The sequence below is a fragment of the Staurois parvus genome, unplaced genomic scaffold (assembly GCF_062004578.1).
Source record: "Staurois parvus isolate SC_StPar_1 unplaced genomic scaffold, SC_StPar_1.0 ptg000697l, whole genome shotgun sequence".
NCBI lineage: Eukaryota > Metazoa > Chordata > Amphibia > Anura > Ranidae > Staurois > Staurois parvus.
Genome location: NW_028318493.1, coordinates 2,935 through 30,144, shown reverse-complemented (window position 1 = coordinate 30,144; position 27,210 = coordinate 2,935). Strand labels below are relative to the sequence as shown.

At 42.9% G+C, this 27,210-nt stretch overlaps 1 protein-coding gene across 1 annotated transcript; it reads left to right on the top strand.

The window, feature by feature from the left end:
• The first annotated feature begins 526 nt into the window (after positions 1-526).
• LOC149446057 (pancreatic lipase-related protein 2-like) lies at positions 527-22,920 on the top strand. The gene is made up of 12 exons (XM_089653023.1): positions 527-575; positions 3,311-3,477; positions 5,545-5,670; positions 5,750-5,884; positions 6,065-6,173; positions 7,261-7,380; positions 8,159-8,275; positions 8,360-8,478; positions 14,047-14,185; positions 16,955-17,066; positions 18,669-18,836; positions 22,757-22,920. The coding sequence occupies exons 1-12, from the start codon at positions 527-529 to the stop codon at positions 22,827-22,829; spliced, it is 1,434 nt and encodes a 477-aa protein (XP_089509149.1). The 3' UTR covers positions 22,830-22,920.
• Positions 22,921-27,210: the final 4,290 nt, after the last annotated feature.

Genomic DNA, 27,210 nt, shown 5'->3' with positions numbered 1-27,210 from the left:
CATAATAATTTGGAACACGGTGTAAACAGTGCTCCACCTTTGATTCTAAGGGGAGGAGTAGTGGCCCACTTTTGCCCCAAGGGCCAGATAAAGACAAATAAAGGGCTGCAGTTTGGAGGCCACTGTGCTAGAACCAATTACTTCAATCAAATTGTTCCAGTGACTGGAGTGCCGCACACCAAGATACAAAATTAATATTGTTCCTTTATTAAAATGGCCAATGGGAACCAGCTAGGCTTCGGAAGAGACCAGCACAGCCAGCACCTAAGATGTGGTATGGAACCTGATCTCGCTCTCCTGGAGTATTGTGTGAAATGTTAATGTTGAATGGTTGCTGACCCAAAATAAGTATGCATATGTGTCAGTAGCCTGATGTTTTGGGTCAGCAACAAAGTGACATTGGGACATTGGCATGACAGCCAGGGGAATAGCATCGTTAGATCATTTAGCCTTTGTGTCTGTCAGCACAGATCTCCTCCTTTTTAATGTGAATAGATTGGCAAATAAATGTTATTTTCCTTTACAGATGATTGTTAAACTGGTTCTGGTGCTGTCCATAGCAGCCGCTATTAAAGGTATGTGTTATTACTTCTTTATATGAGAGATTCTGCCTTACCTGGAAAAGGCTATAGCCAGATGTTGGGGCGCACGTAAGGCATGTATGTGGTACTTTAATTGCCTTAAAGTGTTTCTAAACCCACAACAGTAAAATCAGTCTGTATATGCAGTAAAGCATGCTTGTTATACTCACTGTGGAACCTAAGGGGTTAATCCTCTCCATTGTGTAAAAATGCTGTTTGATCCTTTCTTCTCTGTTCCTCCCCTTTTTCAAGCAACCACAACTTATCTCCAGGCTGAACCGTAGGCATGCACATGCTCAGTTTAGTGTATATTGCTAGAGAGGTTGTTTTTTTTTCTTGGGAGAGTGCATGTGATCACCACAGGGCCAATCAGCACTTTCCAGACAGAGGTCAGGGGATTTCCACCCTCCTAGAGCAGAAAAAAAAACTCCTCTTACAAGATTTAGCTAGTGCTGGGCTGGACACTGATAAAAGCCACAAGACTGCTATATACTGCTGATCAGAAAAGGTATTTAGCAGTTTATATTTACTAAATAATTGCACTTCCATGTTCTGTGGGAGACCAGATATAGTGAATGCAGGGTCCGGGGAGACCAGATATAGTGAATGCAGGGTCCGGGGGGACCGGATATAGTGAATGCAGGGTCCAGGGAGACCGAATATAGTGAATGCAGGGTCCGGGGAGACCGGATATAGTGAATGCGGGGTCCGGGGAGACCAGATATAGTGAATGCAGGGTCCGTGGAGACCGGATATAGTGAATGCGGGGTCCGGGGAGACCAGATATAGTGAATGCAGGGTCCGGGGAGACCGGATATAGTGAATGCAGGGTCCGGGGAGACCGGATATAGTGAATGCAGGGTCCGGGGAGACCGGATATAGTGAATGCAGGGTCCGGGGAGACCGGATATAGTGAATGCAGGGTCCGGGGAGACCGGATATAGTGAATGCAGGGTCCGGGGAGACCGGATATAGTGAATGCAGGGTCCGGGGAGACTGGATATAGTGAATGCATGGTCCGGGGACACCACTTATAGTGAATGCAGGGTCCGGGGAGACCAGATATAGTGAATGCAGGGTCCGAGGAGACCAGATATAGTGAATGCAGGGTCCGGGGAGACTGGATATAGTGAATGCAGGGTCCGGGGACACCACATATAGTGAATGCAGGGTCCGGGGAGACCAGATATAGTGAATGCAGGGTCCGGGGTTTAGTAACACTTTAAAGCTTAACTCCAGCCAAATTTCCTCCCCTTTCAACAGAGTAGTAAGGGATTTATTGCCATCTGTGTCCCTATTGGAGAATTAGGCTAGCCCAACCTTTGGGTAGTTAACTTCAGTTGTGCTCACAAGTTTGCACATCCTGGCAGAAATCATGAAATGTTGGCATTGATATTGAAAATATGACTGATCGTGCCAAAAAACTGCCTTTTATTTAAGGTTGGTGATCATATGAAGTTATTTCTTATCACATAGTTGTTTGGCTCCTTTTTCAATCATAATAACAGAAAACACCCAAATGCCTCTGATGCATAATTTTCATACCCTGGATTATTTGGCCTTGGTACAGACACACAAGGTGACACACATAGGTAAAATGTGAATTAAAGGTAAACATCTGTGACTTTTTAAATTGTAATTAGTGTCTGTGTATAACTTGTCAATGAGTTTGGTAGCTCTCACCCGGATGCACTGAGCAAGCTAGATACTGAGTGATGGGGAGCAGAAAAGAACGGTCTTGAAAAAAAAGACAGTTTTTTGATACGGTCAGTCATATTTTGAATGTCAATGCCAACATTTCATGATTTTTGCTAGAGTATACAAACTTTTGAGAACTGTATAATCATAATAGGCCATATGGTTGCATGGGGCCCCACTAGGGAGGTTGCCTACTGTCTCCATTGTAGGAGAGCTGATGTTGGATGGACTGGATCATGTTGCTTGCAAACCACAGAGCTCCTTTACTTCTTTCCTATCTGCTTGTAGCTTTATTGCCTTCAGACTTTCTAGTCATCCTGTCATTATATGAACCCTGTATGTTAATCTCAGAGTGCTGAATTGCCTTAAATCTTTTATATATACTCACAAAGATGTTGAAAATTGGGCTGTGAACCAGGGGCGGACTGACAACTCATGGGGCCCCCGGGCAATAGGGGATCATGGGGCCCCTGTGTCCTTGCCCAAACTCAAAAAAGCCTATGAAAAAGGTACCAGGTGCATCTCATGGGGCCCTCTACTGACCCCGGGCCCTCGGGCAGTGCCTGAGTTTCCAAATGGTCAGTCTGCCCCTGCTATGAACTACTGTGTAGCTAACTGGGAACATTAAGGTTATAAGTAAATATCTACACTGCTGCCCTTTCTTCTCTGGCAACTTTAACCCATAACATTGATCCCTAGTAATATACTGGGTGTTAATGGCTCCCCTGGTGCCCTAACTGGCATTGTTCCCTAACTTGGAATCCTATGCCCCTGTTTACTTTTGCAAAAGAGGGTGAATGATGGGCATTCCCAAACCTTCTCTGGTTTGTCCATTTTGGGAAACTTTACTGGCTGCATGCTTATTCTAGGACTGGTATATATCCAAACTAGGAGAACACCCTCTTTTGCATATCAAGCAACCATGTTTCTTATGAAGGTTCAGTTTTAACGGTCCTCAGCTGCTCAATAGATTTTGCTGATGGTGCAATGAAAGACTACTCCATAATTTATCCTCTTCTTTCTCTGTCCAGCTGCTGAGGTCTGCTATGAGATCTGCAACGAGTGGGTGGAATGTTTCACAGATGACCCCCCCTATTCTGGCACACTGGAAAGACCCATCGGTCCCTTACCATGGGATCCAAGGGCGATCAATGTTGAATTCCTGCTTTTTACTAATAGGAATCCTGATCAGTACCAAGTAAGTCTGCTTCAGGCTGGCTGTAGAGAGGAAATGTTTCCCCCACTATTGTAGTTAAAAGGGTAACTCTACTTTTGTGGGAAAAATGCAAATTAAAAAATATTGCATATATACCGGTAATTGATACTCTAACCATATTGTAACTGAATGTTATTAAAAATGTACTTTTCAATCTGCAACACTGAAACTTTCTGTAATATTCAGTGCAATATGGCAACATGGAGGCATCCTATACACCACTGATATGGGGAACGCCTCAGAAATGTAATTTCCTACTTTTGAGATTTGGTCACTGATCTTCCCAGAAGTCTGCGCTAAGATACACGTACGATTTCAGACATCTTCTGCAACAAAAAATTTTGGGTGACATGCTCCCAAAGGGTCAATTACTTATTAACAACTTCTAGTCCGGGCCAATTCTGACATTCCTCTTGCATGTAAAAAACATTTTTTTTTTTGCTAGAAAACTACTTGGAACCCCCAAACGTTATAAATAAAATATAATATATATTTTTTAAGCAGAGGCTCCAGGGAATAAACTGGTGGGAGTTGCATATTTTTATGTCACACAATATTTGCGCAAATTCTTTGGAAAAAATACACTTTAATGAATTTTAATGCACAAAAATCCTATATAATACCCAACTGTTTGGTAAACTGTAAAAGATTATGTAAAGCTGAGTAAATAGATACCAAACACTGTAAAATTGTATCCACCCAGTCCATATAGCATTTTCTGGCACCTGCAAAACTAACAGTCCACAGCAAGATCTTTACTCACAGGGGTTGATTTACTAAAACTGGAGAGTGTACAATCTGGTGCAGCTGTGCATTGTAGCCAATCAGCTTCTAACTTCAGCTTGTTCAATTAAGATTTGACAATAAAACCTGGAAGCTGATTCTTTTCTATGCAGAGCTGCACCAGACTTTGCACTCTCCAATTTTCATATGTACTCTCCAGCGCCTCAGGATATGCACAGCCAAAAGGGAAGCCAAGGGTACCAGGACAGCGACAACCAAAGGAAATGCTCCAGGGGTGCAGCCCTCCTCAGACGGGGAAATCAGCCACTGGATAGAGAGAAAACAGGTGGCGCACACACCTAGTGCATTTTCCAAGGTTTTTTGTAGGAATAAAATAATAAAAACATACTCACAGATGAAGCAGACGTGGTCTCGTGGTTTGCATTCCAGCAGCCATTTCCCCACAGGCATAAAGCACACTCCCACACCATCCCACTCAGGCATCAACAGCAAGGCTCTTTCTTTCCATTCATCATACATCAGCATCAGAGGTTGGTCATCAGCTCTGAGGAAAGGGATTCGTCCCCGAAACACGTCAGCCATTTGACCGCACTGACAGTGAGAACACCTTGCCTGCCGTTGTGGCCATTGTCATTTTTCTATGCTTTTTAGATACATGCTTCGTTTGTGAGTATGTTTTTATTATTTTATTCCTACAATAAACCTTGGATAATGCACTAGGTGTGTGCGCCACCTGTTTTCTCTCTCTCCAATTTTCATATATCAACCTCACAGTGTCCCAGGAACTGTCTGCCACTCAGCGTCCACAGGTAGATCCTCAGTGAGGGAGATCCTTCCCCAGAAAAGGACTTCAAGACAGTGCCCTCCAGCAAATATAATCCTTGGCCAATCTTCTCCAGACCTTCATCTCAGCAGCTTCTGAGGCCCAGACTACATTTTTTTATCCCAGCAGAGCTACTTCCAGGAGCAGCAGCTCCAAGAGAACTGGAACTCTCCTTGGAGAGGAAAGAATACTCTGTGCATGCCTCCCAAACATTTATTAACTCCCCAGCCACCTTCTGGATGCTTTCTCTCAGGGGTTGGCTGGAGAATGATACACATTCACGCTGGTTATTTGAATCTCCCTGCCCTATACTCTGGAAAATTCTTTTAGTGGGAGGAGTCAGGAAACAAGAAACAATCAATCATTGCTCCACTCACTACCGTGAAGCCAATAACTAATTTAACCTAGCAGCCTAACTAGAGAAGGGTGCTACAACTGGCAGATATGTACTACACTGTAGCTGATGAGCTTATCTCTTCCAGGTGATCAGTGCTCTCAATGTCTCCTCAGTCGCTGGCACCAACTTTCAACCCAGCCAGAAATCTATATTCATCGTCCATGGTTTCTTTGAGTGGGGGGACAAGCCATGGCTGGTGGAGATGTGTCAGGTCAGTGTGGCTGCAGGAAAGAGGTCCTGACCATTCGACCTATGGAAAGACCTGTCTTACATGATTTTCTCTGTTGTAGACTTTCCTGAAAGTGTCGGATGTGAACTGTTTCTGTGTGGACTGGAGAGGAGGATCATTTGCCCTCTACTCACAAGCATGCAACAATGTCCGTGTGGTTGGGGCAGTAATTGCCTGTTTCTTGAACTATCTAGAGGTATACACAATGCCAGCAAGTCAAGCTTGTGCTAAGGCTCACTCTACCTTATCTACTGCACTCTAAAAATCTTAAAATATTTCTTAACGGTAGGATGGGAAAAATGGGGTAGGGGTCGGGGGGAGTTGCATTAAACCCACATTTTAGAGCATGGCAGATAAAATGGTTCATCTCTCTCAGGCAAATTATCACTACCAAATGCAAGACATCTACCTGATTGGGCACAGTCTGGGGGCACACGTTGTTGCTGAAGCTGGAAAGAGAAAGAGGGGAATTGGAAGAGTTACTGGTAGGTGGAATGGAATTCTGGTGCTTTCGGGAATCAGTTGATTACAGCATCTGACAAAGGGCCAGTAGGTGTATGCTTAAACTGGCCATACATTGTGGACATTTCAGCAGGTTCCCGATGAACCATCTGAAATATGTGGATGGCCTTGTCAACCAATTCCCATCCAACACCCTTTGCTTGAAATCTGAACAGCACCTGTTGGTGTGGATGGAGGAGTGTAAGGTGTGTGTGTTGGTGGGTGTTCTGTAGGTTGAATGAAAAGTCTATGTATGGCCAGCTTTATCAATAATCCATTGATTGACAAAAATGAGTTCAATGGAGTAGTGTTTTGCTGCAAGTACAGCTTCAGTCCCCCTGGTCCTTCATATATGGTAACATAGTTATCCTTTAGTAGAACCAGTGCCAAATATGAAAACACTGAACACAGTTGTTGTTATTATTATTATAATACAGGATTTATATAGCGCTAACAGTTTGCTCAGCGCTTTACAATATAATGGGAGACAATACAGCAACAATACAGTTCAATACAAGAGGGTTAGGAGGGCCCTGCTCCTTGGAGCTTACAATCTAATTGCCTAAACACAAAAGGCATGTCTGTCACTCCTGAGATTTACACAGCCCTCACACAGGACAATTCGATCTATCAGGGCAGGAAATTTGATTTCCTCTGCTGCAGTTATTTAGCATTTCCAGACGTTTTGACAGCTCCAGCCATTGACTGTACAGTTAAAGGAAGCAGCAGACTAATATGGTTTGGGACCTGCTGCTGTAAGTAGCCATAACTTGTAGCCACACAATATAATGTTTACAAGATTTGTCTTTCCATCATATCGAGAAACCTGCAAACACTTAGAACATTTACTTTAATTCATCCATTTTTTTCATTGCATTAAGGCAGCCTGTTACTTTGAATGGTCTCAATGCATGAAATCACCATCTGCATTTGTGGTGTGCTGTAGTGACCTGCTTGTTGCAGATGCAATACAGAATGACTGGCATGGTGGTGCACAAATATCCATCTATAAGGGGCTCTTAAATTGGGCATTTTTTAAAACCTGTCTCATATTTTCACTTGACTATCCAGGTTTGGATCCAGCTGGTCCCTTGTTTGAAAACACCCCACCTGAAGTGCGAATGAACCCTACAATTGCAATTTTTGTTGATGTCATTCACACAGATGGGCCAACTGATAAACTTCATCTTGGTAGGTTTTGGCTTCGCAATAGTGAACTTTCTCGCTCCAGAGTCTGGTTTTCAAGGCAGTTCAGAGAGAAACAGATTGAGTGATGTGAAGCATGTGCACAATTTCTTGCTTTATTTAGTCTTCTGTAATTTGGATGCAGAACATCAGCTACCCTAGACACTTCCTCCAGGGGAAGAATGATGGCCAGTAACGGTACACCAATCCCTCCTCATTGTTAATTGACTTTCAGAAAGTACATCTGCTAGATGTAGATTTGTCTCTTGACAAAATGGATTGTAGCCATTATTGAAGGTAAAACTATGATGGTTAAGGGTCATCCACCCCTGGCCATCCTAATTTTAATGGTTCCATGCTGTTTGGAAGTTGTTCAACTATTGCAGACTTTTTCTTGAGCAAAACGCTATTAGCTGGGAAAATGGTATTGGATTCTGTAACAAAACATAGCATAATGCCTAAATTGCCCATTTTGTTGCATGCATACTTCCACTTTTGACCATATTACTATAATTTAATAGACCGTTTTGCCATGTCTGCACTATGGGGGATATCACAGGTCTTCCAAACCAAATCTGTCTAAGAGGTGTTGCTCATGGTAAAATTAGGGGGAATTTTGCTATATTGGCCCTGCTTAACGCCAATGAGGCGCTAACCAATAAGATTAAGTTGAACACCCTCTGGCTTGTCTTCATTACTCTTGTCTGAGGCACATTATTGTCATATTTGTGCAATTGCATTGATAATGGTCTCTGATAGCATCTGTAACTTGTATTTGTCTTAGGATTTGGCATACAGCAGACAGTTGGTAATGTTGACTTTTACCCCAACGGTGGTGAAAATAATCCTGGCTGTGGCAAAATAACATTTCTACTTGATGATATTGATAATATAGTTCAAGGCAAGTAACCTCATGGTTTCTTTTTTACTGTGCACTATTGTAGCGTTCAACAATGTTTTACAGTGACACAACTCACTTTTCTAGGGATTTATGAGGAAATCTTCTGTAACCACCAAAGGAGTTTCAGGTTCTTTATAAAGAGCATTCTGAGTCCTGATGGTTTCATTGGTTACCGTGCTTTATCATATGAAGATTTTCTAGAGGTTAGTATGATGCATGTTCCCACTGTAAGTTAATGGCAACAATAGTTAGGTCAACTTTAACAAAAGCAAAAAAAGAATGTTACAGTAGCCAGTTTTACTTAGTTCTATTTACACCAACTGACAATCTTTTTGTCCACCAATTGCCCCGTTAATTCCCCTGGCAAGCATTTCAAAAGTCAAAAGCATTTTGGTTTTGAATATGGGGGAAGGGTTAAACTGTCCTTGCTGATATGGGATTCAGCAACCTGCTATAGTGACCATTTGGCACATGACAAGGTGATGCGAAATACTTTACTTTTTTAACCAGAACAGGAGGTAAGAAAAATTCCTATGGGAAGGATGCATTTTCCTTGAATGTCCTAAAGGGTACTTATATTCAATTATTTAAAACGTATCTATGGTCAAAAATGTAAAATCCTATATTTATTTATAAATGTTCAATTATTTCTAGCCTACTCCCATTAATCAGAACAATCTTGAAGTTTGTAAACTAACTTTGTGAAGACCACTACACATTTACTTCCTTGAATTCTGTGACACGTAGTCACTATGCCCTGTGAGTAGCACTGCTGTGTACACACATTTCATAGAGCCTGCCTTCTGAACTACAGAGGTGCGGAGAGAAGGCATTTCAGGATGCGGAGTCAGTACAGGAATCACTGCTTGCAGAGAGCAAGGTACCATGGGATATATAACCCTTAGAAATTGAGGAGAAGCTGCAAAGCATGCTGGAAATCCGGGAAGTTTTGGAAAGAACCAGCTGGCAGACAGGCAGAACTCACAACATGAAGGGAGATTTTTCAAGTAACCTTATATTGGATTGTCAAATATAACTAATGTTTGTATTGGTAATACAATGCTGACGTTATAAAATGAAAGTATATGCTGTGACCATAGAATTTCTTAAAATAAATAAACTGCTGTTCATCTTTTTGCTTGTCCTTTTTGAAACTCCAAAACTGAAGATTTACTCTATGTAATGAGAGATCTGAGGAGTTTCATTTTAATAACCCTTTCTAAATATCTGTTTAGGTATATAGGTCCAGTAATGGAGACGTATGGCCAAAGCTCTTCTGGCCATACGTTTCCTATGGATCACAGGAGTGCTCTTAGCTCTGCACTCATGTGACCCAGATTCAAAAGAGCCGGTCCAGGTTCTGCAGGGATCCCAACAATGTCAAGATGCGCCCACATCCCTGACTGGCACCTTGCTCAGCCTCATCACTCCACTGAGAGCCTGATTCAGCCACCCTCTCCATAGCCCATTGCTCCAGTGAATACTGAAGTGGAAGAGAAGAGAGAGGTGACCGACAGTCACCGATCTCTGCTCACTGCTCATTGACGACCGAGCAATCAGCGATCATGTGATCACTTGGTTCTCAGTCTTAGAGCTGGAAGTGGACATCTGCTGCATCAAATTGATGCTGCACCCATCTAGGTGAGTAAATATGTTTGTTTTTTTTATTCCCACACTTCTCTTTTAATACAATCTGTCTCCTGTATTCTAAACATGACAAACTGCTTTTAGAGTCCTAAGTATAATCTTGCCTCAAAACAACTAGAAAAGTAAAAAAAAATGTATATGTATCAGGAATGCATACCATACATGTAGTGTTGGGGGGGGTGAAAATACGCATTAAGGGATTTTCTTGCTTATATTCTCTGAAACAGGGATCTGAGGGAAAAATCTCAATGGAACACACCAAAATGATAGAATTCTGTTAGGCTTTCCCTGCTAGACAGGGATTAATAAAAATATCTTTCTGAGAAGCACAGTAATAAATTATTATAGTTTTATAAATTAAAATAGTGGTGAAGATTCATATTAACCCAAATCAGGATTAAATATGGTTTGTGCAACCTCTATTCATGCGTAACCAGTGCACCCCCAAACCTTTTCATGCATGGCCCCCCAATTGTAATCCTTTACCTAATGGGTTAAAACTTCCATGTGGAATCATACACAGTCCGTGAAACAACAGCGCACCTCTTCACCAAAAAACACTTTCAACTGCATGAATCTTATATATTCACCCACATGGACACCTCTTAATCATAGGAGGTATTAAACAGCATTATACAGGGTCTCTTTACATGCACTCAATCATCCCATCCAGCTGGTTAGCAACTCTCTAGACAGCCCCGGTACTTTCCCTTCCCGATGTTCCTCAGCAAGAAATTAAAACAAACGTCTATTGCTCTCACTTTGATCCACTCTATTTTTGGTGAAGGCTCGAAGATACAAATAACCTTAATAATGGCCATATAAGAAAAATCTAAATACCATCCAGCATTAATACTGCCTGAAAGGGTGCATTATTCAAACCAACATACCATTACAAATAGAAAATTGTATATTAAAACCTTGCACTGGCATAACTACATATGTGGCCTGCTGTATACTTCAACAAGTGGTTGCACAAGTCAACAAACCATGCTTGTAGCAAAGACCAAGGAGTTTTTTAGCTCTTGTAATTGTTTGCTGCATCAGTTATGCTAGCATTCAAAGTTCATTCCTTTGTGCCGGAAAAAACAAATGAGGTGGCAAAGGAACGCATGCATACGTACACACATTACACTTGTACTGGTGCTTAAACATCCAAAGATTTTTCAGGAATCTCATAAAGATGCAATTTAGTATGAAACGCACTACATTTCTAATTATAAATGTGAACACAAGACATGAAAAAAGATGGGATTTTCAGTGGTGCCAAAGCTCTCAGGAATGAAATTACAACTCAAAATTGAAAAAAAAAAATTACATTTTATTGTGTACAAAAGAATTAAAATCAGATCAAACCAGTCAGATATGTATTCACAGCTCCTCCCTACCGGGCCTCAGTCTCCTCCTATGTTTATCTACTAACAGACCAGAACCCAATATATCAACACATCATGTCAATATCTTATGACTACTGAATGACATAAAAGGTATGACAATCCTCAATAGTTGACATCTGTAGGATGTACAAGAAGGTTCCAAAGGTCCCAGCATGTTCCGCAGTAAATCGCTTCTTCAGAAGACCTTAGGATAACATCATATATAACAGAATATGTCTATAAATGATGCTTCATATTAACCAAGAGTGGAGGAGACATCCTAGAGGCTATGGCCCAAAGATCAGAAGTGGATGAAGTAGGCAGCAAAGAGCCAAAGATTAGGGGCCATCCATATAAGTGAAGACATAAAGTAACACTATTGGATGACTTAGATGGAAAACAATATCCCTAGAATAAAATTCTATATTTTTTAACATTTTGAGTTGTGATTCCTGTGAGCTTTGGCACCACAGAAAATCCCATCTTTTTTTCCTGTCTTGTGCTCAGATTTTTGTAGGATTGATAACTTGTATACGTTCTGGTCTATCCATAGCAAATATATCCACTTTCAGACTATTGGCTCATCCAGCAGGATGAGAAATATGAAGTAGATGTATTATGTACCAGCAATTAATTGCAGTATCCAATTTCAGCATATATCTAAAAATAACCCCACCTGTTCTATTAGGGCAACTAAGAATGTCCTGGGGACACTTAAGGTATGGAAATTATAGCTCTTGAGCACCACATTATGCACCTTATCCAATATGGAGTGCAGAAGGATTATTCAAATGAAGATATCCTAAAACACTGGCCAATAAATTCAGTTTATGTGGATCAAAACAAGAACCTCCTATTCCTTGCCAAATACTAGTTAGGTATCTATGTACCCCACGTGGATAATGCCATGCTACAGAGCAAAACCACACAACCATTACCGACACGCATATTATTAGCAAGTGTAGGATGAACGTCTGGTGAAGCCATTACAGTTAACACATGGGGAAGTATGGATAGCTAACTGGTTGAAAGGCTTGCTTATCACACTCCCTTTAGCTGCTAATGGCTTTTACTGGATGTCAACACAATTTATGGGACATAAGATGCACCAGGGTGTCTTACATCCTTATTCTACTGCCCAAGTTTGCTATCTGGGCAAGATTGTGCCCATTAGAGCTATTGCTACAACTGATGATTTTACATCTTTGTATGGGATATACCAACTGGTCAGAGAAGAGAACATTTGACACAATCCATTGGAAAATTTCCATCTTGACTCAAGTTGGCCAGTAGGGCAAGGCAGCTCTTAAGCTTTCTGTATTAGAGCTAACAAAATATACCACTTTACTAAAGTAGAAGTGAAAATGCACTGTAGTGCAAACCCCAAACTGGTCTTGCCATTTTCTCCCAGGTTCTATTTTCTATTGGGTGCACTGCAGTCAGGCACACAGTAGCTTCACAGACTCTCAACACAATAACCAGACAGTGAGGGTCTTTTTGAGGTTTAATGCTAGTTAAACTTGGTTGGGGTGTAGGGTGAGCCTTGGGATACTCCTCACTTTGTGCAAAGTACCGCAGAGGACACTCTTTGATTATAACTAGGAACTTTAGAGAAAATACCCTTTTTGGCTAGTGGTAGATGAACATACAACTTGGGAATCCAGGTATAGGAGCGGTCCTAATCCAGCAACTCTGGAGGAATCTCTCCAAGGGTTAAACAACAACTGTCACTAGGATCTCTCTCTCTCAGGCCTCTACTCGCTGTTTCCCTGTGTACATGGATGCCTCCTTCTACTACCAGCCAGACCCTGTAGGGTGAGTCTCCAAGCCAGATCCTCAGTGAACTTCCTCCAGCAGTTTTATAGATAGGCTCCCCACTTTCCCTTAGCTGGAACCTTAATAAAACTCCTGAAGTCTTCAGCTAACTTGCCCAGCAGGGCAGCAGCCCTCCAGGCTGGGTCTTCCACTCCAGGACAAAGACCCTGCTGTTCCAGGCCCCAGCCTATTTATTCACATCTCAGCCTCATACTGTTCACTCTTACCCCCAGGAATTGGCTGAGGCTTTATGAATATGCAGGTTCAGGGTCTGCCCCTTCCAACCCAACATTCTAGAATGTGCTAGAAAACAGAGATAAGCAGTTGAACTTCTAACCAGCAAAGCCTAGAACAACCAAAGCTATCAAATTCTGCTCCCCTGGCTACAGAGGAGCCAAAAATTAAATATGCCTTATTCCTACTAGCAACCTAGCTAGGAGGGTGCTACAACACCCCACTCCTTCTATCCTAAGGAGACATGTGGAAGAGACTGACCCTTCAGCATAAATGTGAGCAGCTTGATCTCAGTGTATCTAAAGGCAAATGGGATTTGAATGGTGGTGAAGGGTTGGAACCCTCAGTAATGGGATTTTATTGCAGTCTGTCTCTAAATGAGGAGTTTCGCTATTCTTACCAAGACAGAAGGGGCATGGTGGATTTTCAGTAAGGACACTTCTGTTGAAGCTGGGCTTTTTCCTCACTGCCTACAAAAGGGAAATCTATCCCAATGGGACATAGCAATGGGATGGCAAAAAGGACAGGCCTTCTTTCTACTAAAAACAAACATTTTGGCTTTGGATCACATTGATCTTGATGGCACAGATAGGATGGTATTAGAAACTTCACAAATCTGTTGTTTCTTTATGGCTCATCCTATAAGCACTACAGTTCGAAAAAATGCCTCCATATGTTTTATGAACTTTTTCCTCCTAGGGATCTGGGTTCCCATGCACCAAAGAAAGTTGTGCCTTCATGGGGTACAAGGCAAATGAATATGTATTTGGTTATGATCAAGACGCTACAGACAACCAGAAATTTTTCCTTAACACCGGAGACCCTTCAAACTTTCCACGTAAGTTCCGTTCAGGAATCTAGATGTTTCATGGTTGGGGAGGAACTAATGCCAGAATCCTTCAGTCCTGCTGTGTTTGAACTTCAGGCTGGGCTGTGGATTGCAGATCTCTGCTGCTAGTATCAAATCAATCCACTGGTTTCATTTTACATAAATTTCCCTTTATTGGTTTCCTGATTATTGGGAACTAGAGGGTCCCAATAGTCAAGCGGATTATGCTGGAATTTTGGAGGCTGTTGTAGCCTTGATATTCTACACTATGACTCTCTGGTTTGGATACTCCTGAGTCACTGACCCAGAATAGTTTCAGGTAGGTTCTAGAAAGACTTGACTTTAGTGATACTTTTACAATCTAATGTTTTGATGTATGTGTAAGTCTACCACATCCCATCCTTTGAGCCACAGCAAAAGGTCCAGATTAACACAGTAATACTAGAAGACTTCTTGTGTATAGTCATCACAAAACTGAGAAAATTATGTGGTTCTCTAACTGAAGGTTAGTGGGGTGAAATTCGTGGAGGTGCTTCATCTTACGGTACTGACCTTAATTCAAACCCCTAGTGGTTGGTAAGCAAAAAAAGGGCCACAAGTTGGGTACTATGGTGTTTTGGTGTGTTTGGGTATGTTCTCTTGTCCTAGTCTGGAATAGCTTCATCCAAACTACTGAGCAAACCTTATACCTGGACACAGAAGATATAACTTCTCTGGATATTAGATGACTGAATTGAAATTGCATTTATCACTGCAATGAGATATGAAACTTGCTACACATAGCACAATTCTAGAGGTCAATTGAGTTAATTTTATTAAAACTCATACTGTTCTGCATGTAATCGCACCAGAAAGTAATGAAATATTCCGAGGTGCATGCCTAGCCATCAGTTCAGGCTTCTGGAAGCCCACAATTCCAGGAAGTCAAGACTCACCAAATGACCATTCCTAGAAATCAACAGCCTTCTATTTCCTGCCCATCAGCAGCCTTGAACATGGGGAACTGAAGGCTTTACTAAAGCCAGAGGCAATCTCTTGTTTCTTTTATTGCAATAAATATTTTGCGCTAGTGAATAAATCCATAAAAAAAAAATATATATATATATATATATATATATATATATATATGAATAATAATTGAAAAAGAAAAAATATTAAAAAGAAAAAAAGAAAAAGTTCAAATAATAAGTCCACAATATAAAGTATAAATAACACAAAAAATGTGCAAAGGAGTGTCTAAATGTGACAAAACACCACCAAAAACCTTAATAATATGATGGCAAGTCATCCATAGGTATATCTTCAGGAAATGAAATTCTGCAGAACACCGATCCACATAGACCAATATCAAAATGGAAAAAACTTTTCGATTTATCACGGAAATCCACTTCTCCAGAAAAAACCACCTTTAATCGTATCCAAGGAAGAAGATGCCAGGCACTCGAAAGAAACAAGAGAACTTCATGGTGCAGTATTATAAAAACCAAATTCCTTTATTAGGTACTCATTGCACTTAACTCAGGAGGTGTGCCAGCCGACACCAGCGTCAACAGCATAACAGCAATCACAGAAAACGAACCTAGCTACTCAGCACAGTGCTGAGTAGCTAGGTTCGTTTTCTGTGATTGCTGTTATGCTGTTGACGCTGGTGTCGGCTGGGACACCTCCTGAGTTAAGTGCAATGAGTACCTAATAAAGGAATTTGGTTTTTATAATACTGCACCATGAAGTTCTCTTGTTTCTTTCGAGTGCCTGGCATCTTCTTCCTTGGATGCGATTAAAGGTGGTTTTTTTCTGGAGAAGTGGATTTCCGTGATAAATCGAAAAGTTTTTTCCATTTTGATATTGGTCTGTGTGGATCGGTGTTCTGCAGAATTTCATTTCCTGAAGATATACCTATGGATGACTTGCCATCATATTATTAAGGTTTTTGGTGGTGTTTTGTCACATTTAGACACTCCTTTGCACATTTTTTGTGTTATTTATACTTTATATTGTGGACTTATTATTTGAACTTTTTCTTTTCTTTTTAATATTTTTTCTTTTTCAATTATTATTCATATATATATATATATTTTTTTTATGGATATATTCACTAGCGCAAAATATTTATTGCAATCATTGTTACACTTTATTTACTTATGGTGATTTTTTTGCAGCTGGTACACTACAAGTGATTTATACATAATTTTCTATTTTCCATAGGCGCTATTATATATATTTTCTTTAATTTCTTGTTTCTGGTTTAAAAAGCTGGTATGGAGGCCACAAAGAAATAATTTTCCTGACTATTGTCCAAACCTTGATAAAGTATGTGAATTAGGTGTTTGCTACAACTAGATTGTATACTTGTTTTCAGGCTGGTGGATTGCACTGTAGCTTATTTAAGCAGCTAAGCAGCAAGACAACTAGTACCCAGCCACTGCCTGCTGTCATGACCAAGGGTCAAAGTAGTAGGAATCCAGATTCTGTGGTGCAGGGCTTAGTGACTGTAAGTAAGATGAGGATCCTTGCTTGGCACACTCTCTTGCATAAGCAGATTGGCTCAAATATGCATTGTGGGGGTGTGAGGCAGTCTCAAACTTACATTAACATGGGTGATATCTTGAAATACCTTTACAAGCTAAAGCATGTGTGAATTTAGAATTTGATCAATGCTTGCTGTGACCAACTGAAACTCCTGCCGCATCTCCCCAAGTTTAGAAGTGTGGTGCAGAGTGCGAGGTCTTCTGTAATACCAATAGTGCTATTCCTCTAATGGTAATTTTTTATTTCTAGGCTGGAGGTATGACATATCTATGACACTCACTGGGTCAAATTACGTTTTGGGGTCTCTTTTAATATCCCTCTGTGGAAAGAATAAATGTTCCAGTAAGCATGAAATTTACAGGTATGTTGGTCTTTATCTGTTGCTGGTCTGAGGCATAGTAACGGGAGCCTGTGAAAATCCTTGGCCTAGCATGCTATAAAATCTATGTAAATCCTTTGTTAATACAAGTCCTTTCCAATTTCCTAAATCTTGCAACTTTAATTAGAATCCCTTGTGATCTGCCGTGAAGGTCTTGGTTTAATCATTTGTTATAAGCCAACAACATGCTGTCCCTGCATAGCCACATAGGCTTCAAATGGAGAACACAAGTGACCATTTTAACATGCATTACACAGGCATGGTCCACTATTGTCACGATCAGGCATTCATCTATTGCTGGGGTGCCTGTTAAGCAGCCCATAGATTATGCCATTTTCTTTCCTTCCACATGGGTGGAAGAAAATCTCTTGATTCCCCCATCAACACAGTCAGTGTTATTGGTAAAATCCCTTCTGCAGCGCTATGGTGTTCTGCCAGTGGGGAGCCTTCCCCAGGGCTATTGTTTTCTGACAGTGGAGACCCTTCCCTAACGCTATTGTGTTCTGCCAGTGAGGAGCCTTCCCCATTGAGAGAACACAAGGATCACTGCTGGCGGCCATGGCCTCCGGCAGTGATTTGCATGAAAAAAATCTGACAGGCTGCTTGTACTGAGATGGATCAACTTCAGCACAGCCAGCCTGCCCATAGATGGGGCGAATCTAGGCCCGTCCCTGCTGAACCAACCAAGATTCAATCCATCTATGGCCAGATTAAGATAGGAAGTGGCTGCAGTCCCCCTCCCAAATGCAAGGTGAAGACTATGAAGTGAGTTTACATCTACTAGATGTCAACTATCTCATTCAACATTGGGTGCTGCTCAGCTATGGACAAGATGCTAGTTGTAAAGCAAATGTACCTCTATAGCATCAGCCAATGATCTGCTCTGCCTGCTATGTATTGCCACATCTAAGTCCTGATGTGTTGTGGATTGTCTGTCCTTCTTGGGACTTTTAAAGGAAAGATGTAATATTTGTAGATGTCAAACTGCTTGGTGTCTCTCTGTCAATCTGAGGACAAAATGAATCAACAAAATGGAATTCATAGTACTAGAAAAGCAGAACTTGTATGTATTATACAAGTATTTTGCACAGTGGCTAAATGGTTAGCACTTCTGCCTGGCAGTACTAGGGTCGTTGGTTCGAATCCTAGCCATGGCACCTCCTGCCTGGAGTTTGCATGTTCTCCCTGTGCCTGTGTGGGTTTCCTCTGGGTACTCCGGTTTCCTCCCACACTCCAAAGACATGCTGGTAGGTTAATTGGATCCTGTCTAAATTGGCCATTGTATATGAATGTGAGTTAGGGACCTTAGATTGTATGCCCCTTGAGGGTTAGGGACTGATGTGAATACAATATATATGTAAAGCTCTGCGTAAATTGACAGCGCTATATAAGTACCTGAAATAAATAATAAATAAATAAGTCTGATGGACCCCAAGTAAGAAGGATTAATCCCAGCCTGTTGAAGTAAGCATATTGAGGTTATGTATGTTGGATGTTTTCTTTTTATTTGAAGCTCCTGACTTGTATTTTACTAATCTTCCCTTAGCAGAAGAATAGGCAATTAACACCATGTTTTGTTTGCAGTGGACTCCTTCAGTCTGGTTTAACCTACTCCTCTTTTATTGATATGGAGCTAGATGTAAACCCCGTCCAAACGGTGGAATTTGTCTGGCATAAAAGATTCATCGACATCCTGAATCCCAAACTGGGCGCCTCAGCTGTCACAGTGCAATATGGACCAAATGGGGATATGTATGTATTAAAAAGATTATTTGCAACTAAAGTAGACTTGAGTACAACCTGTTGCGATACAATTGCAATTGCCACACTGATATTCAAATTCAGGTACAATTAATATTACCAATCATCAGATGTGGTGGCTACATTAGTTTTTTTATAGGCTTTTCCCCCTCTGTTTTCACCTTGTGATCTGGCCAGTAACACACCTCCTGGATGAAGGAACACAGGGGCACATTTACACAGCAGCATTGTCAGTTTAAGGGGGTGGATGCACTAGACGATTTAAATACACAAACAATTTAAAGCCAAATCCCAGCTCACACTTTGTAAGCAGTTACAGCAAACAGCTTTTTTTTCCTTTTGGGATAAAGGTTTTCCATTAATAAAGTGGATTATTGTAAGCACCCTTGCCAGTGTTAAATGTTTTTTTTCATTCCGGTAACTGCAAGGGAGCTTGTTCTTTTGAAAAACAGACTTATTGGCTGGATCACCAGATGAAAACAGAAGAAAGAGAGCCTAAAAAATGAAACTAATGCAGCTACCACATTTAAGAACTGGTAAACTTTGTTTCCTCATTTAAATATTTAGGGGTTGCAGTCACTCCTTGGGTAGTTAACTGTACAGCCCGGAATATATTGCTTATACTTACTAAACTGTGACAGACAGGTAAAACCTGGTATAGGCTGCCACTATCTGTCATCAGAAGAGCCAATCTGATTTAGATGGTATGGATGCCACAACTACTTTATTTAATACATAACTGCCCCATTTGGCACCCAAAGCACTTATTCCGTACCATAGATTCCTTATTCCGGTACCTCATTTGGAAGTATGGCCATTTTGGAATGAAACTTTCCAAGCTCCAATTGCCCAAAGATGGGGGTGGTTCAAGGGGTTCCAAATGCCAAACTGTACTTTTTTACCTCCCAACTACAACACTTTTCTGGATGGCATTCTGTTAATCTTAATGACCCCATTCAGCATTTCACAATTTTTAGAGTTCCCTTCAATAGAACTCTTGGTAGCGGGCCATTACAATATTAGGTGTGGCTTTCCTACATTTTTTCTGTTGCATTGCCTTTGCGGTACTGGTGGAGAGGTATAGAATATTACATAAACAGTTTTTTCAGTACCCCCAAATCCGTCATGCTCTGCAATGTCAAGCTGTATCTTATCCAGTGAGATATAATCCATCCTCTCTTCTTACAATGGCGGTATCCACTTCCTGTTCTAAAAAAGGATTGATAGGTGATATATATTCTTCATTACAAACTGCCGCTAGTGCTCAAGTCTACTTGTCATGTGTTCATTGGTAGGGGGAGGATGTTGGTCTTCTAGAGGAAGAACAATGGCAGCAGGCCTTAGACACAGTACAGCTAGTCTCTCTATCCCAGTCACAATCATTTATTTTACACAGAGTTCGTTCTATGCTCCAGTGATTATATTCTTGGGGTAGGCTAGACACACCTAAATGCCAACACTGTATCATGAATACAGATACACTTATCCATATGCTTTGGCATTGTCCCAAACGTCATAGATACTGGTCCACTATTTTCCAGACACTTAGCAATACTTGCACTATTCAAATTCCTTTAGATCCCAAACTAGCTATTGTGGGTATTATCCCAGAAGATATTCTCCCAAAAGATTTTAGTCTATTGTGGATCAGGGATTTTATTCAGCGCAAAAATGAATACTGCAAAGGTGGCTTTCACCCCCCCCCCCCCCCCCATGTTGTCAGATTGGCAAAATGCTGTTAATCCTCTTCGAAGAAGGGAGGAATTGACATATAAACATAGAGGCTGTCCAAAAAAAAGTCTGGAAAATGTGGGGTGCATGGTTGTCATCTATAGATTTCAGATATCTTTCACCAGTGGACTCTCCCACTAGATAGTGTACAATGTATTCATACTAGGTCCAGAGAAAGAAACTGGTGGTTTCGGTGGAGTAATTTGCTGTCTATGTTCCTGGTGCCTCAGAGTATAGCATGAAGTCAATGAAACTCCTGCGATATTGATCTGGTTAGTTAAGTAACAGAGGGGGTTGTTAATCAGTTTCAGCTGCTTTGGTGTTAACCACTTGCCTACCAGGCACTTATACCCCCTTCCTTACCAGGACAATTTTCAGCTTTCAGCGCTGCCGCACTTTTATTGACAATTGCGCGGTCATGAAACATTGTACCCGTATGAAATTTTGATCATTTTTTTCTCACAAATAGAGCTTTCTTTTGGTGGTATTTAATTGCCACTGGGCGCTTTATTTTTTGCGCTATAAATAAAAAAAGTGCAAAAAATTTGAAAAAAAAATTTTTTCTTTGTTTCTATTATAAAATTTTTCAAACAGGTATTTTTTCTCCTTCACTGATGTGCGTTGATGAGGCAGCACTGATGGGCACTGATAGGCGGCACTGATGAGCACTGATAGGCAGCACTAAAGGGCACTGATAGGCAGTACTAATGAGGTGGCACGGATAGGCGGCACTGATAGACAGCACTAATGAGGTGTCACGGATAGGCGGCACTAATATGCAGCACTGTTAGGTGGCACTGATAGGTGACACTGATGATGGGTACTGATAGACGGCACTGACTGGCATCACTGCTGGGCACTGACTGGCGGCACTGACTGGCACAACCCCTGGGCACTGACTGGTGGCACTGACTGGCAGCACTGCTGGGCTGCACTGGTGGGTGGCACAGGTGGGTGGGCACAGGTGGGTGGCACTGGTGGGCACAGGTGGGTGGGCACAGGTGGGTGGGCACAGGTGGGTGGCACTTCTGGGCACAGGTAGGTGGCACTTCTGGGCACAGGTGGGTGCACTGCTGGGCACAGGTGGGTGATCTGCTGGGCACAGGTGGGCGGAGCTAGTGGGCGCACTGCTGGGCACAGGTGGGCAGAACTTGCGGGTGGCACTGCTGGGCACCGATCATCAGGGCACTGATCCCCGCTGTGACAACTGCCAGTTCTCGGCAGTACTTTCCTCACGATCTGACAGCGTGAGGAAAGTGCAGCCAAGAACCGGCACTTGCATTTCCCTCTGATCAGCGTGTCATTGGACACCGCTGATCACGTGGTAAAAGGGCGCTGGGATCGGCCTTTTACCACATCACGTGATCAGCTGTGTCCGTAGGACACAGCGATCACGGAGATCGCCGGGTGCGCGCCCCCTGGGGCGCGCAGGAGAGCGCGTTCTGGGGGGACGTCATATGACGTCCACCCAGAACTGGCCGGCCGCAGTGAAGCCATCATTCGGCTATCTGCGGTCGGCAACTAGTTAATGAAATTAACAACAGGTGCACTAGATGGGAAACAATGAGACAAACCTCAAAACAGGAATGGTTTTACAGGTTGAGACCACTGACATTGTTTTCCCTACTCATCTTTTCTGACTGTTTTTCAATAGTTTTTTATTTGGCTAGGGTCACTACTGGAAGCATAAGGTGATACCTGGACCCTACAGAGGTTGCACAAGCAGTCCAACTCCTGGCATTCTTCATTTTTACCTTAAGGGAGGTATTGCAGGACAGTTTTTTGCTGACCTGTTATCAGAATTATTTTACTTTTATGCCAATTTAGCCTGCAAAGAAATTTAGAAAAATGGGTGAAGTAACCAGATATGCTGAAACAGAAAAGCTTCTCAACTTCGTCACATAGGACTTGAGTTGCATAGTTGTCAAATCAGTCGTGACTCTGGCATCGTTGTGCTAGACATGGCCCTCAGACTCTTGAGATGCATTGGTTTTTGGGACCTGTTCCAAAGCTTCCTATGAAAACGTTTTTAAGTTTAAAAAATTTAATCAAAAAAATTTTAAGCTGCAGCACCTATTGAAGTTTTATGGTCTGTTACCTGCCAGACTTTCACACAAATGTATTTGTTTTGAAGCTACAACTGCTGAATAAAATCCTGTTTATTGTATGTCCTTATCCAGCTATGAGTTCTGTGGAGGCGACCTGACTGAAGAAGATACAAGCCAGATTCTGGAAGAATGTTCCATTTTCTGAAATTCTATAGATTGCTAATAAAAAACAGACTGGAAGAATGTTCCACTTTCTGCAATTCTATAGATTGATAATAAAAATGGAAGAAGGAAAACAATTGGTGTCTTCTTAATTTGGGGGCTCGGGTAAAGTCTTCAAAATTGTCTATTTTTTTCTGTTCTGTAGTTGCCACCCATATCACAACATAATAACGACTATAGTAAAACTGTTTCAAGCAGGGGCGGACTGACCATTCAGTCACTCGGGCAATGACCGAGGGCCCGGGGGCAGTAGGGGCCCCCTGAAAGGCTCCACACATTTCACACAGTGGCAGTATCTTTATGTCTGTCTGAATAATGTGCCCACCTGAATCCAGGACACAGTATTTAGACAGGAATGCGGCTCAGAGCGGGGAGTCCGAGATGAGAGCAGGACTGTAAGTGACCATGAGGAGAGCAGGGCAGGAGGCGGCACCAGAAGCCCCCGATCCAGGAAGTAGCTCATATTAGGTGAATGGACACTGGCTCCTTCACCACTGAGTCTCTCCCTTTCTCTCTCCCTCTCTGTCTCTCTTTTCTCACCCATCTCTGTCTCTCTCCATCCTCATCCCCACTCTCTCTCTCTGCCTCTCACCTTCTCTCTCTCCCTCCCTCTTTCTCTCTCCTTTCTCTCTTTTCTCACCCTTTCTCCCTCCCTCTCTCACCCTCCCTCTCTTTCTCTCTCACACCCTCTCTCTCCCCTCTCCCTCCCTCACCCTCTTTCTCACCCTCCCCTCCTATCTCTCACCCCCCTCTTTCTCTCACCATCCTCTCTTTTACCCTCTCGATTTCACCCTCCCTCTCACCCTCTCTCTTCCCCCCCCCCTCTCTCTCACCCTCCCTCTCTCCCTTCTTCTCTCCCCCTCTCTCCCCCCCTCTCCCCCTCTCTCACCCTCTTTCTCACCCTCTCCCCCTGCCCCTCTCTCTCCCTTTCTCTCTCTCACACACTCACCCTCTCTCTCTTTCTCCCCCTCTCCCCGTCTCACCATGTCTTTCTCACCCCTCTCTCTCTCTCACCCTCTCTCACGCACCCTCTCTCTGCCCCTCTCTGTCACCCCCCCTCTCTCCTTCTCTCTCTCTCTCTCTCTCAACATCTCTCTCACCCTCTCTCACTCACCCCCTCTACCCGCTCTCTCGCCCCCACCCCCTCTCTCTCCCCCCTCTCTCCCCCCTCTCCCTCTCATCCTCTCTCTCCCCCTTTCTCTCTCCAACCCTCTCTTTTTCTCCCTCTCTGTTTCCCTCTCTCTCTTATCCTCTCTCTTTCACCTGCTCTCTCACCCTCTCTCCCACCCTCTCTCTCCTCACCCACCCTCTCTTTTCTCTCAACCACTCTCTTTCTCTCTCTCACCCAGCCTTTCTCTCTCTTACCCTCTCTCAATTTATCTCTCGGTCATCGGTCATCTTTACTGTTCAACATTGCTTGCAGGGGTAGCCTACTGTCCCCCCGAAAACCACATCCATTTTTGTGCATGCAGCACTTCTTTCTGTGCTATCAGGGCCAAATTATGTTCTTGCACATAGGCCCACTGCTTTCATAAATTGCCCCTGGTTGCGTCATAAAGATGACTGCCATGAAACAGCCATCTTTAAAACTGGAAGTGCCCAGCAGCTTCTACAGAAAGAAGCCGGGAACTTTCTTGCAAGCTATGCTGGGGTAGATATTTAAATACCCCCTGCAATATGTAGGTGGGGCATTGTGAGGGTGTGGCTTAAGTATGGGCGGGGACACAGGGGGCGCCATGAGTTGTCAGACCTCCCTTGGTTGCAAGGTATATGGAAACTGACTTTCAGGTGTCTCTCAGATACATCTTTCTGCTTCCAACTCTCCCTGTTCGCTCTGTTACAGATGCCTTACTGACTAATAGGTCAAAATGTAGCAGTGATGGCCCTAAGCTTGACCTGTAGGAGGGCTATTTATATATACACTATTTGGCAAAGTCTATGTTACATGACTCTCGTAATATGACATTTTTGGATGTACTATTTCAAACCATGGTCATTAATATGGAGCCACCATCACGCTTTGTGGCAATTGGCTCTGGCAGGAATTCCACAAATCTGAGTATCTGTGGTAATTACAGGATTGGCTTTCCACAAGATGGTGTCTGTGGAAACGTGTGCCATTTGTGAAGTTGGGTACTGAGGCTGGATGAGAAGACTTGTCACCTGGCTTGCAATTAATGTTACAATTCATCCCAAAGGTGTTCAGCAGGATAGGGCTCTGGATGGGCCACTCGATTCACAATATTAAACTGGTCAAACTCTGTCAACAGAACTTGCTTGTGAGGCATTTATCACATAGGACACAGGGGCATAATCATGCTCGCAAAAATAGCCAATTCTCTCAACTGTTGCTACAGGCTAGAAATGCACAATTGCCTAAATTGTTTCTGCTGTCAACTGACCAAAATTGGGCAGGACCACCATAGGGGGGGTGGCAGCCCCTATACATGTAGGTGGCCCGGGCGTTCTGAAGGGCCCAGCAGGGACTGACTGGGCAAGTCACTACAGACATGCTGAAAGCAGGGTCGGCGCCAGCATACTAGGGGGTGCAGACAGAAAGCGTGAGAGACAGTTCCAGTGACACAGAGGAAGTGCTGCTTGCAGGGGGCACACACCTCTCTGCTGGAGACAGAGCTGTACTTAAAGGATAACAGCAAGCTCTCTCCTTCATAACACCGGCTGGCACACCGTAACAGCTGCACAGGGGTAGAGGGAGCCGTCACCACTGGGAGGAAGGTGAACACACTGAACCCTACACTGATCCAGTGTCACAGCCAAACAGTGCGACTTTGTACCGGTGGTGCACGGTGAGGGTGAAGGGGTGCACATTATGCAGCAGATCAGAGGAGCAGGTCTGTTTAGCCGTGCAGTAGGAGGTGGCCTGGGATGACCTGTTGCTCTCTTTCAGAGAGTATCTAAACCGCTGGCAACAAAAGTGAGTACACCCCTAAGTGAAAATGTCCAAATTGGGCCCAATTAGCCAAAATCCCTCCCCGGTGTCATGTGACTCATTAGTATTACAAGGTGTCAGGTGTGAATGGGGAGCAGGTGTGTTAAATTTGGTGTTATTGCTCTCACGCGCTCATACTGGTCACTGGAAGTTTAACATGGCACCTCATGGCAAATAACTCTCTGAGGATCTGAAAAAAGAATTGTTGCTCTACATGAAGATGGCCTAGGCTATAGGAAGATTGCCAAAACTGAAACTGAGCTGCAGCACAGTGGCCAAGACCATACAGTGGTTTAACAGGATAGGTTCCACTCAGAACAGGCCTCGCCATTGGGCAATCAAAGAAATTGAGTGCACATGCTCAGCGTCCTATCCAGAGGTTGTCTTTGGAAATAGACGCATGAGTGCTGCCAACATTGCTACAGGATTGAAGGGGTGTGGGGTCAGCCTGTCAGTGCTCAGACCATACACCGCACACCGCACACTGCATCAAATTGGTCTGCATTGCTGTCATCCCAGAAGGAAGCCTCTTCTAAAGATGATGCTCAAGAAAGACCGCAAAAAGTTTGCTGAAGACAAGCAGACTAAGGACATGGATTACTGGAACCATGTCCTGTGGTCTGATGACACCAAGATAAACTGATTTGGTTCAGATGGTGACAAGCGTGTGTGGCAGCAACCAGGTGAGGAGTACAAAGGCAAGTGTGTGTTGCCTACAGTAAAGCATGGTGGTGGGAGTGTCATGGTCTGGGGCTGCATGAGTGCTGCCGGCACTGGGGAGCTACAGTTCATTGAGGGAACCATGAATGCCAACATGTACTGTGACATACTGAAGCAGAGCATGATCCCCTCCCTTTGGAGCCTCAGGGCAGTATTCCAACATGATAACGACCCCAAACACACCTCCAAGATGACCACTACCTTGCTAAAGAAGCTGACGGTAAAGGTGATGGACTGGCCAAGCATGTCTCCAGACCTAAACCCTATTGAGCATCTGTGGGACATCCTCAAATGGAAGGTGGAGAAGCGCAAGGTTTCTAACATCCACAGCTCCGTGATGTCGTCATTGAGTGGAAGAGGACTCCAGTGGCAACCTTTGAAGCTCTGGTGAACTCCATGCCCAAGAGGGTTAAGGCAGTGCTGGAAAATAATGGTGGCCACACAAAACATTGACACTTTGGGCCCAATTTAGACATTTTCACTTAAGGGTGGACTCACTTTTGTTGCCAGTGGTTTAGACATTAATGGCTGTGTGTTGAGTTATTTTGAGGGGACAGCAAATTTGCACTGTTATACAAGCTGTACACTCACTACGTAACATTGTAGCAAAGTGTCATTTCTTCAAGTGTTGTTACATGAAAAGATATAATCAAATATTTACAAAAATATCAGTAGAGGGGTGTGCTCACTTCTG